Raw genomic sequence first — 12,011 nt, 5'->3', positions numbered from 1 at the left:
GAAAAATAAACCTCAGTTTTGGACCCAGGTGGTAATGCGGGTCGCCCCAGACCATCAAGAAAATTGCAGATTTTTGGTGTTGCATAATTTGCATGATACCATTGTTCTGGGGTTTCCCTGGTTGCAAATCCATAATCCAGTTTTGGATTGGAAATCTGTGTCTGTGGTGAGTTGGGGTTGTCGGTGTGCCCTTAGTGATGTTCCTGTTTTCTCCACCTCTCCCCAGTCGCATGATGTTCCTGACTATTTGGCTGACTTTTATGATGTATTTAGTGAGAATGAGTCTGCGTCTTTGCCTCCTCATAGGAGTTATGACTGTGCAATTGAGCTGAGCCCGGGGTGTAAATTTCCCAAGGGTCGGCTTTTCAATTTATCTGTACCCCAGCACGAGGCTATGCGATCCTATATTAAGGAGTCGTTGGAGAAGGGTCATATTAGACCATCCTCTTCACCCTTAGGTGCTGGGTTTTTTTTCGTGGCTAAAAAAGATGGTTCATTAAGGCCTTGTATTGACTATCGTGCCCTCAACAAAATTACTGTTAAATATCAGCATCCGTTACCCCTGATTTCTGATCTATTCTCCAGAGTTAAAGGTGCTTGCTGGTTTACCAAGCTTGACCTCAGGGGGCGCATAATCTTATTCGCATTAAGCATGGGGATGAATGGAAGACGGCGTTTAATACTCCGGAGGGACATTTTGAGTACCTGGTGATGCCTTTTGGGCTCACTAATGCCCCTTCTGTCTTCCAATCCTTCATGAACGATATTTTCCGAGACTTTGTGAATAAATTTTTGATTGTCTATCTGGATGATATTTTGATCTTTTCCAAGGATTGGGATTCTCATGTGGAACATGATCGGACTGTGTTCCGGATTTTGAGGGAGAATTCCCTGTATGTCAAGGGATCGAAATGCCTTTTTGGGGTACAGAGGATTTCATTTTTGGGATTCATTTTGTCTCCGTCAACTATTGAAATGGACCCGGCCAAGGTACAGGCCATTTATGATTGGGTTCAGCCCACTTCTTTGAAGGCCCTCCAGAAGTTTTTGGGTTTTGCTAATTTTTATCGGAAATTTATAGCTAATTTTTCTAGTATTGCCAAGCCATTGACTGATTTGACTAAGAAGGGTGCTGATGTGCTGAATTGGTCTCCGGAGGCTGTTTCTTCCTTTCAGGAGCTGAAGCGAAGATTCACTTCTGCTCCGGTTCTGCGGCAACCTGATTTCTCACTCCCGTTTCAGTTAGAGGTGGACGCCTCTGAGATTGGTGCAGGAGCTGTTTTGTCCCAAAAAGATCCTGTGACATCTAAAATGAATCCCTGTGCTTTCTTTTCCCGAAAGTTCTCCCCACCCGAACGTAACTATGATGTGGGGAATCGGGAACAGTTGGCCATGAAATGGGCATTTGAGGAGTGGAGACATTGGTTGGAGGGAGCTAAACACCAGGTCGTGGTCCTTACTGACCACAAGAATTTGATTTACCTGGAGTCGGCCAAACGCTTGAATCCTAGACAGGCTAGGTGGGCCTTGTTTTTCACACGTTTTGATTTTGTGGTCTCTTTTCTTCCTGGCACTAAGAATGTCAAGGCAGACGCCCTCTCTAGGAGTTTCGTTGCTGATTCTCCTGTTGTGACCAAGCCTGCTACAATCTTAGGCAAGGGGGTAGTTCTTTCTGCCATCTCGCCCGAATTGAGACGTGCTCTGGAAGAGTTTCAGGAGGACAAACCTGAGCGTTGTCCCAGTGGAAAGTTGTATGTTCCTGACCAGTGGAGGAAGAGAGTGATGTCTGAAGTTCATTGCTCTGCATTGGCTGGTCATCCAGGTATTTTTGGTACTAGAGATCTGGTGAGTCGGTCTTTTTGGTGGCCCACCTTGTCTCATGATGTCAGGAATTTTGTGCAGTCCTGTGGGACTTGCTCCCGGTCTAAACCTTGTTCTCGCTCTAGTGGGTTGTTGATGTCTTTGCCGGTGCCCAAGAGGCCATGGACCCATATTTCAATGGATTTTATCTCTGATATGCCTGTCTCTCAGAGAATGACCGTTATTTGGGTGATTTGTGATAGATTCTCTAAGATGGTCCATCTTGTACCACTCCCTAAGTTGCCATCTTCCTCTGAGTTGGTGCCCTTGTTTTTGCAACAGGTAGTTCGCTTGCACGGGATTCCTGTGAACATTGTGTCTGACAGAGGAGTTCAGTTTGTGTCTAGATTTTGGAGGACTTTCTGTTCCAAGCTGGGAATTCAGTTGTCCTTCTCCTCTGCGTTTCACCCTCAGACCAACGGGCAGACGGAGAGAACAAACCAGACTTTGGAGTCGTATTTGAGATGTTTTATTTCGGCTGATCAGGATGATTGGGTTTCATTTTTGCCCTTGGCCGAATTTGCTTTAAATAATAGAGCTAGTTCTGCCACTTTGATGTCACCTTTTTTTTGTAACTTTGGGTTTCATCCTCGATTTTCTTCAGGGCAGGTGGAGCCTTCTGCCTGCCCAGGTGTTGACACTGTGGTGGAGAGAATGCACCAGATCTGGGACCAAGTGGTGGATAAGTTGTCTCTCTCCCAGGAAAAGGCCCAGCGGTTTTCCAACCGGCATAGGACCATTGGTCCCCAGTTTAAGGTGGGTGATATGGTTTGGTTGTCATCAAAAAATATCGCTATGAAGGTGGCTTCTCCTAAGTATAAGCCTAGATTTATTGGACCTTACAAGATTTTGGAGATTATTAATCCGGTCTCTTTTTGGTTGGCACTTCCTGTCACGTTTAAGATTCATAATGTGTTCCATAAGTCCTTGTTGAAGAGGTTTGTTGAACCAGTAGTTCCTGGGGTGGCACCTCCTGACCCTGTATTGGTTGAAGGTAACATGGAGTATGAGGTAGAGAAGATACTGGATTCCCGTCTGGCTAGACAGAGACTCCAGTATTTGGTTAAGTGGAAGGGTTATGGTCAGGAGGATAATTCCTGGATCTCTGCCTCTGATATTCATGCCGAAAGATTGGTGCGTGCCTTTCATCGGGCTCACCCTGATCGCCCTGGTGGCATGGATGAGGGTTCGGTGATCCCTCCTCAAGGGGGAGGTACTGTTGTGAGTTCATTTTTCCCTTCACCAGTGAGGTCTGATGAACTCCCTCTTCTGGCGAAGGAAGGTAGTGAGGCTGATTACCAAACAGCTGAGCAGGTAGATGATGACTGGGTCACAGGAACTGATGACTGGATATAAGGCAGCCGACGCCCTGCTGCCTTGCCGGTGATTCTCCTGCTGGATTCTTGGAGACCAGTCTAATTTCTGCTTCTCAAAGCTAAGTTTTGCTCTGCCTTTTGTACACTTTAGTTCTAGTTTTGTTTGCCTTGTTTTTTGGAGTTCAGCCATCCCCGGCCGGGGGTGAGCTGAATTCCATTTTTGTCTCTGATCTGTTGATCTCTGGCTCTGTCTTCAGAATATACCTGAGTGCTGATATAGTCTTTTTGAAGCCTAGCGACTTCAGGGCCTGTTTTTCCTATCAGTCTGTTGGTTCATTTTTGGATAGGGTTTTTGCGGATTGTAGACAGCAGTTTTTCTATCCTGTCCTATTTAGTTAGCTTGAGCCCCATCATTTGCTCAACCTATCTTTCTATCTGTGTTAGTGTTTTTTCATCTTGCTTCACTGTCATTATATGTTGGGGGCTGCCTATTGCTTTGGGGTCTGCTCTGGGGCAGTTTAGATTTCCCCTTTCTGTCTTTAGGCCTATTTAGTTCTCCGGCTGTGATCGATGGGTCTAGGGCACCGTAGGAACCCCCCACGGCTACTGCTAGTTGTTGTGGATAGGTTCAGCGGTCTGCAATCCGATAGCTTCCAACTTCTCTGGTTTTCTGGACTTAGCTATTATTTTTGTTTTTTCCTCCTTCGGTGACTCATCCATAACAATATACATTTTGATTTACATTGATAATTGTTATGTTTTATTCTGAACACACTCCACTATGCAATGAATAAAATTTTGAAACCGGAATATTTCATTGAGAAATACCTAGGATGTGGTATTTTAGTGTTCCCTTTATTTTTTTTGAGCCGTGTGTGTGTGTGTGTGTGTGTGTGTGTGTGTGTGCGTGTATATATATATATATATATATATATCTCTTTTGTCTAAAATAGAAAGGAAATGTGTTATCTTTAATGTTAGCCCTTTAGAGATCATTTCATCTTCAACTTGCTTAACTGTTCACAATAATAGTAATTTTGACCAAGGATTGCCCAAACTTTTACATGCCACTGTTATTTTATATACATTTAAAAGCTGTCAGAGGAACTATGCTGCTCAGGTGACTAGGGAAGCGGGTCTACAGTGGTTTCTCCCTTCCACACTCCACTTGACTCCCCCTATACACACCTACAGCATCTTATTCTAGTGGACTCTGCATATACTGTACATGTACATTGTTTCTATTATTCTTTGAGACTTTTCAAATAGATGGGTAAAGTTCCGACTAACAGTTTTAAATAGTAATCCATAAATGTGCCTATGCGGTCACGCAGTTCACCCCTGCCTAAAACAATCGGACGTTCTATAATCAGTATCAATGTCTTCTCTTTTTCAGTCTCATTTCGTATCTGCCCTCACTGTAGTCTTTGTCAACTCAAAGTCATTGTCTTCAATAAAGATTGATGATACTCCCGTGGACGACCCTTCATTAAAGGTGTTAGTTGCAAACAACAGCGACACCTTGAAGCTATTGAAAATGAGCAGCTGCCCTCATGTGTCACCGGCTGGTAAGTTAAAGTAGTGTGCATCTGGTTAGATTAATACCCAAATCTGGGAGCCGGACCATTTCCTACATCATAGCTGTGTCATTTCTTACCATTATACTTTTTCCATCTTGGTTGTTACTGTTTTGAGTTTTTTTATCTTTAAAGTGTATGCATAGGTAGAAGGCAAGAAGACATCCAGCAAGCACAATGCAAAGGACTATAAAATATGTCAGAAAAAGTAACAAGAAAAGCAGCACTAACCCGATCCTTCTTTCAAGATGTGGTTTTAATCCTTAAAATGGGTTACATAGATATTTTCGGAAGTGCAGGTGTCAGGGGAGTGCCACTAACCTTTATGGACCCGTAGAAGCGCCAGCAAGGCGTGAAACGGCCGTAGTCTCACTCTTCATGAAATAACTCCCCTGACACCTGCACCTCCGCAAATATCTATGTAACCAGTTTTATGGACTAAAACCACATCTGGAAAAAAGGATCGGGTGAGTGCTGCTTTTCTTGTTACTTTTTTTGATATAATACATATTCCTTCTGCTTGCACTACCCAGAAGAGATCCGACGAGGTTATTTCTGAGGATTTGGGTTGAAATAATACACAGAAAAAAGTGACTTGGTGCCTGGAATAACCCTTCTTTTTTTTTAAATAAAAAAATTTATGTATTAGTAACTATTAAAATAAAAAGAAGGTAAAAATTAAAATAAACACACTAGGCCTACGCATTTCAAGTAATAAGCTTTAGTGTTCGAAACGCGTAGGCCTAGTCTGTTTTATTCTTATTGTTTCCTTTTTGATGTTTTAAAAGTTACTAATGAATAAAGTTTTTATAGTCCTTTTCATTGTGGTTGCTGGATGTCTTCCTGCGTTCTACCTGATCATTTTCACTCCGGATTCACCCTTATTAGATTGAATGATACCTGGGCAGGATGAGCTGATGTGATATTTTTTCTTAGGCAGGCTTTGATGAAGCATAGTCTGCAGTGCTTTGTTATTAAGGCATCCTGTTAGAAAACACTTTTGGCGTGTGAGACACTAGACTTCATGACACACATCTATTGGGTATGTTTGACAATAATTTCAATCTGGACAGAAGTAGAAAAGCTGTAAATCAATATGTCCCCTAACTAGACAACGGACTCCAGAATAGGTCCTGCTTTGGTTACTCCACCACATGTGCACTCCAACCAAACACTTTATAACCATTCTTATTAAAGCTCCGGGCTGCTAATTCTGCTGTGATGGCAATGCAAAGAAGGCTGAATTAATTAGTTGAGAACTAGTTTTTTTACCTCAGTATTTGTAAGCCAAAACCAGGAGTAAGAAATGCAGACATGGTTGACGTGTTTCTATTATACTGTTCCACTCCTGGTTTTGCCTTATAAATACTGAGGTAAAAAACACCCCAAATACGCAATGTGTGCACGTGACCTTAGGGTCCAATTACACAGACTGACCAGCGGCACAATAGCAATGCCGTTTGGTAAACAGGCAGACCTCAATAGACGGTCAGCACTTAGCGATATGCACCACATGGCTCAGTGTGTATAAGCGGCCATTGTTCTTGGCAGCGCTATTCCTGTATACACAGAATCATACACCACTGAGAATGATGATCTTTTGTGCTTCATAAAAGATCATTTCTCCTGATGAATAAGCATATTGCTCATTCATCGGGCGCCTGTTCCCACGACCAAATATTTGTGACGAGCAATTTTAAGAACGCTCCTTCAGTTACCTTGCGGTATCAATGCCCCTCTAGTCTTTTATAGGTTTCTTCTATAGGTTTCTTATGTTTCTCATCCTCAATACTTTGATCAGTCATCTGCTGCTTCATTAGACATGACATCTATAGGGCTGATAACAGAACAGGAGCAAAATAGTGTTTGTCACAAGCCCTACTGTGAGATAACAGATCCTTGAAGATTTGAGGTACACCCGCTGCTTGCCTGTAATATCTTGCTTGTTGCTCAGGGGATTATTCGTTCTTCTTATTCAGTAATTTGCTCAGCCTAAGACCATGTTCACACGAGCCTATAAAAATTTGGCCAAGTTTAAGGATTGTTTTCTAATTTGTCATCTGCATACAATCCCTTATTATACAGTTACTAAAACCTTGCAAGACCAAATACAGGTCCATATATTAAAGGATTTCAATGTAGCCATAAAAATCAGATGCTATAAGTAGTATAGGTGAAGTGCAGGTGGAAGGAGGTTATTAGCCCATGGCACATCTAGGTAGTCAAATTTTATTAGCCCATGGCACAAATAGGTAGTCAAATTCACGGAACACTCTGATGATCAATGCAATTTCTTTTTATTCAAGTGCAGGTCACATCAGCTCAGTGCAAGCATAAAGTGCAAGGTTATAAATGCGACCTATAATGTTTCGACCCGGTCCCATGTCTTGTTCACAAAAGTTGCTCTGTTGTGAGGGGAAGAAATGAGCATACTGCTAGTAAAAACATACAAACAAATGTGACTGCAGACTTGTGAATCCTCACATCATACGCACTATGAGGATTTCCTGAGGGGACGGGTCCATAACAGCAAGTATATGATTTGCAATCACATGCCGACTAGACATGCGCTGCCTCACTCAATGCAAGTGTCGGAATGTGGCTGGGAGTATGCAGATCACATACTTGCGGTCACATGACAGCCCACTTATGGCTCCGGAGAATCCTCACAGCGTGCAGTGTATGTGAGGGGAGGATTCATAAGTCTGCAGTTATATGGAGTGACTGCAGACTTGTAGCAAGGCAGCCTCTTTAAGCATTAATATTAACCAATGCTGGTCTAAAATACTAACAAAACTGTACCTCTTGATTTATCCTCATTAGGAATTTTATGTGTGGCTGACCAGTGTCATGGGCTTAGAGAACTTGCCCTGAATTACCATCTTCTAAGCGATGAATTACTCTTGGCCCTCTCGACTGAAAAACATGTCCGCCTTGAACATCTACGCATTGATGTAGTGAGCGAAAATCCAGGTCAAACACAATTTCACACCATAAAGAAAAAAAGTTGGGATGCCCTTATCAAGCACTCTCCAAAAGTCAATATTGTGATGTACTTCTTCCTTTACGAAGAGGAATTCGATGCATTTTTCCGAGAGGAGACACCAGTTACCCATTTGTACTTTGGCCGGGCCGTGAGCAAGGCAATGCTGGGTCGTATAGGCATGAACTGTCCTCGGCTGATTGAGTTGGTGGTTTGCGCAAATGGACTTCAGCCTTTGGATGATGAGCTGATTCGTATCGCTGACCGTTGTAAAAATCTGACTGCCATTGGCCTGGGAGAGTGTGAAGTGACTTGCAGTGCGTTTGTGGAGTTTGTCAAAATGTGTGGGAGAAGACTGACACAGCTGTCTATTATGGAGGAAGTACTTATTCCAGACAACAAATACAACCTGGAGCAAATTCATTGTGAGGTTTCCAAGCACCTTGGAAGAATGTGGTTCCCGGATATGATGCCGACTTGGTAGACTAATGACGTCCACGACTTAGGATGTGTCTTACTTTTGCTTGCTATGCAATTATAAGTTATGTAGATAAAATGTCGTATTAACAAACCAAGTGAAATCATTTCAAAATCAACATTATAATTTAAAGGGAATCTGTCACCTACTTTTGGCGGGCTATTTAAATGTGGTCTGCCTGGTCCGATGGGCGGTGTTTCCGATCTTTGCCGCCTCCCCATCCTTGGCCGCCGTCCGCAGTTTTTTCATGAATAGGAGTAGGTGTCCGCCATCTTTTGCGCGTGCGATAAGCATTCTTGGCTCACGCACGTGCAGTATGCTTTGCCCAACTGCGGGTAAAGCCGAAAAGCCTTACTGCGCATGCGTCGGTTAACTAGGCCCCGGAACACAGCAAAATACTACCGGAGCTTAGTTAACCGGCGCATGCGCAGTTTGGCAAAGCATACTGTGCGTGTGCGAGCCAAGAATGCTTAGCGCACACGCGAAAGATGGCAGACACCTACTCCTATTCATGAAAAAACTGCGGACGGTGGCCAAGGATGGGGAGGCGGCAAAGATCGGAAACACCGCCTATCGGACCGGACAGACCTCATTTAAATAGCCCGCCAAAAGTAGGTGACAGATTCCCTTTAACCCTCTGTGTCAGATATACAGCAATTAATATATGGTTTATAATTATACAGCTGCTATTGACAGATTGGTATAGTGTCTAGTCTTACGACTCAGTTACCGTAATTATTCATGTTTAATGTAGGGTCCGAGAATCATTTTAGTAGGAACAGGCTTTATGTCAAATTTTTCATTTTGAAATTCCTTAGTGCATGAATCTATAACCTGAAGCCTCAAGATCCTAAGTTAAAAGTAATAACCAGACCCACCATCTCATGGCCACTGACATATGGAGAATTGTTGTCATTTTCTGCTCAAAAGGCTTCTGGGACTCCCCATTGGGTACTTATAGGTGTCGAATTTTTATCATCCATAAGCTAGGAAACTAAGCTCCAGAGGGCTCCCTCTCCACCGCTGCTCCAGTAATTGTTTCTTAGCAGTACAAGCTGTTCAGCTCAGCGGGTGGCTGCAGTGATGTCATCATGAGAGGCAGATCTGGAGACGGTGGGCGCCTGACGGCTCACTTTATTCTGTTTGATCACCGCTGCTAAGCTATGGGTGATGATCATAGAAAACTTCTTTAATTATTACTTTGCCTCTGATGGAATGCGTAAATGCAATAGATCAAAGTAGGAGTTACAATCACGAATGCTCGTGTGAAACATTCTTAATGTATCTTGTCATGTAGACCTACTCCTTGTGGTGGGCTATTTAACAGCAATTTTTTTTAATGTTCTTGAATACTAGTAATTTTCATCTGTGTGTTTTTTTTTTTGTTTTTTTTTTTAATAATTACTTAACCTGGAAATACACGAAACAGTATTTGTGGCATGTACCATATATAATTTTGGGAACGGAGTGTTTTGCAGCCCCCAACTTTACAGCTTTTAACTGGCTGTAGACAGTGGTCTATGCAGCGTTACTTAGGAATGCTTGAAGTATATCTGCAATTTAAAGGTGCCCCTATATTAGCCAACTTTGCAGAGGCTAATTATCACTGCAATTCACCGATCGATGGTCGTTTATAGGCCTGTTTACATAGACAAGCTGCGCTTTAGATGCGACTGAACGATCAGTGATATAGCATTCTGTGCGCTTAGGCTGTCATTGTCCTCGCTGTCAAAGAGCAGCACCTTGCCCTTTGCACTAGCCCAACTGTTACTTTTCGGTAGCCTCATAGTAAGGTTTGTGGATTAGTGCAAAGAACACGAAATTACAATGACACATGAAATCTTACTCTTTCACAGTGTGGAGAGCCATGAAGATTTGCAGATGTCCACAGCGCGGATGTTCAGAACCATAGAAAGTTGGGTCCTTTAGGGGAGCATTAGGTGTCCTTCTGGTCACATTCACTAATGAGTGCTATTTAGAAAAATCCTCATGAGGCTGCCTTCTTTAATTAACAGCTTTATAGATAGGGGGAAAACAAGTTGGTGGTAAGGTGCAGTTAAATGTTTGGTCAAGCAATGATGCATCGAGGGCCTGTGTTTGGTTTAGCTGTTATTTCTGTGCTGACAGTCCCTTTTAAGTATTCAATTGAAATCAATGAATCAATGAGCCATTTGAGTAATGATTGGGAATGCCTACAATTTGGGTGAAAGAAATTCTCTATCAAACCAAACTGCAGTCTAAGGTATTTTAATTTTTTTTCTAATGGACATTTTTTAGCACTTTTTTTTTTTAACAAAATGAATATATTTTGGGCTATAGGGTTTCATAAAAAATGTTGGATTGTATGGCTTCTACAGCCTCTGTGAATCACTGTGCATAGCTGGCTGTAGAATTAGTAAACAGTGAATCTGTCACTGAGCTTCTTCAGGCGGGGATCTGTCAATTGCCCTAAAGATCGTCTAAGCGGATTTCAAAATTTCAAATGAATGTGGCCATAAATCAACTCAGAAGAGAGTTCAGGAGGTTATTACGATAAGGCTTGTAAACTTAGCTATGTACTGTGATACATAGAGGCTGTAAAAAAAAAAAAATTCAGAAAATCGGACAATAGACCTCATAAGAAAATTCTTGAGCAATCTTGCTATACATGGCCTGCAAATCTGCACACAAAATACTCACTGAGGGTATAGCGATAACTTTTGTGCATTTTTAGCTGCATTGAGCATCAGGGGTTTTTGGGTGGGCCGGTAACGACAGACAAACTCTGAAATTCAGCTTTATTTGGAGCTCCACTTTAGCGTAAGTCCAGGTCTGTATATAGAGGAGCAGAATTAATCTGCAGTGAATTTTCTGTTGGTGTATACAATGGAGGCATTTATGAAAATAATTTGCAGTAATAGTAATATTTTTATAGAAAATCAGCGCCTTTGTTTTTTTATTTCGTCTGCTTTTCATGCTTGGTGTAAATAATATTGCACTGGAGGGGATCTGTGCAGCGTGACATGTCAAAGTGCTGTCGCGTGCTTATAGCCACCGCTCTCAGTGCTGTGAGCGCCACTCCACGCCCTCATGTATGATTGAAAGCCGGTGGATCCCGGGAGGGATACACTTCATATTCTCCATGTAGTCGCTCTTTCAGTGCAGCGGCTGGAATGCATTGCAATGCTAAGATTAACCCTATATCTGCAGGTTAAAGGGAACCTGTCGCCTGTTTTAGCCGCTAAAAGATATGGCCACCATCTTTCAGGCCTTATCTACAGCATTCTGTAATGTTGTAGATATGCCCCCGCTCCGACCTGAAAGATGTTGTGAATTCTCTTGATCTGACTTCTGAGTCGGGGCTCCCTCTGGTGGTTATTGCGGGTAGTTGAGCTGGCCGGGTTGCCAGAAGTCTGCCACCTGACAACGATGATTGGAAATCAGGGGTTACTGACTGGGAGGATATAAGTGAGCAGGCTTCCCTCAGTTGCTGCTGGTGATTTGCTTTTTCCTGTGCATTTTGAGGTCTGCTGTCTCCTGCCTGATCCTGCATTTTTCAGTTAAGTTGTTCATTTGCTAATCCTTTGCATCTGATCTGGTTTTGCCTCTTTCTGCTTTGCTCTGAGAGTTCAGCGTGCTCCCTGCTGGGGCTGTGCTGGACCCCGCTCCATATGTTACAGCTTGTGTCAGTTTGTTCAGTCCCCTGTTATATTAGTCTCTTTTGCTTTGCTGCCAGTTCACACCAGAATGCTGATATAGTGGGGGAGAGGTGGTGAGACCTCAGTGTTTTTGTACATCAGACGTGTTGGATTTTTAAG

General features: G+C 42.8%; 1 protein-coding gene across 7 annotated transcripts in view; it reads left to right on the top strand.

Annotated features, from left to right (window-relative positions):
* Positions 1–8,307, top strand: part of LOC141087925 (F-box/LRR-repeat protein 21-like) — a 54,072-nt gene extending 45,765 nt beyond the window's left edge. For all 7 annotated transcript variants that reach the window (XM_073573786.1, XM_073573788.1, XM_073573790.1 and 4 more), the window contains 2 exons: positions 4,573–4,744; positions 7,577–8,307. In XM_073573786.1, the coding sequence (XP_073429887.1) occupies positions 4,573–4,744; positions 7,577–8,220 (816 nt within the window). In that variant the 3' untranslated portion in view covers positions 8,221–8,307. The remainder of the gene's footprint in view (positions 1–4,572; positions 4,745–7,576) is intronic.
* Positions 8,308–12,011: the final 3,704 nt, after the last annotated feature.

The sequence above is a fragment of the Dendrobates tinctorius genome, unplaced genomic scaffold (genome assembly GCF_039654945.1).
Source record: "Dendrobates tinctorius isolate UK_male_01 unplaced genomic scaffold, ASM3965494v1 ptg000036l, whole genome shotgun sequence".
In the NCBI taxonomy this organism is placed as follows: Eukaryota; Metazoa; Chordata; class Amphibia; order Anura; family Dendrobatidae; genus Dendrobates; species Dendrobates tinctorius.
Note: the sequence above shows the minus strand (reverse complement) of the source record. Positions and strands in the feature narration are given on the sequence as shown.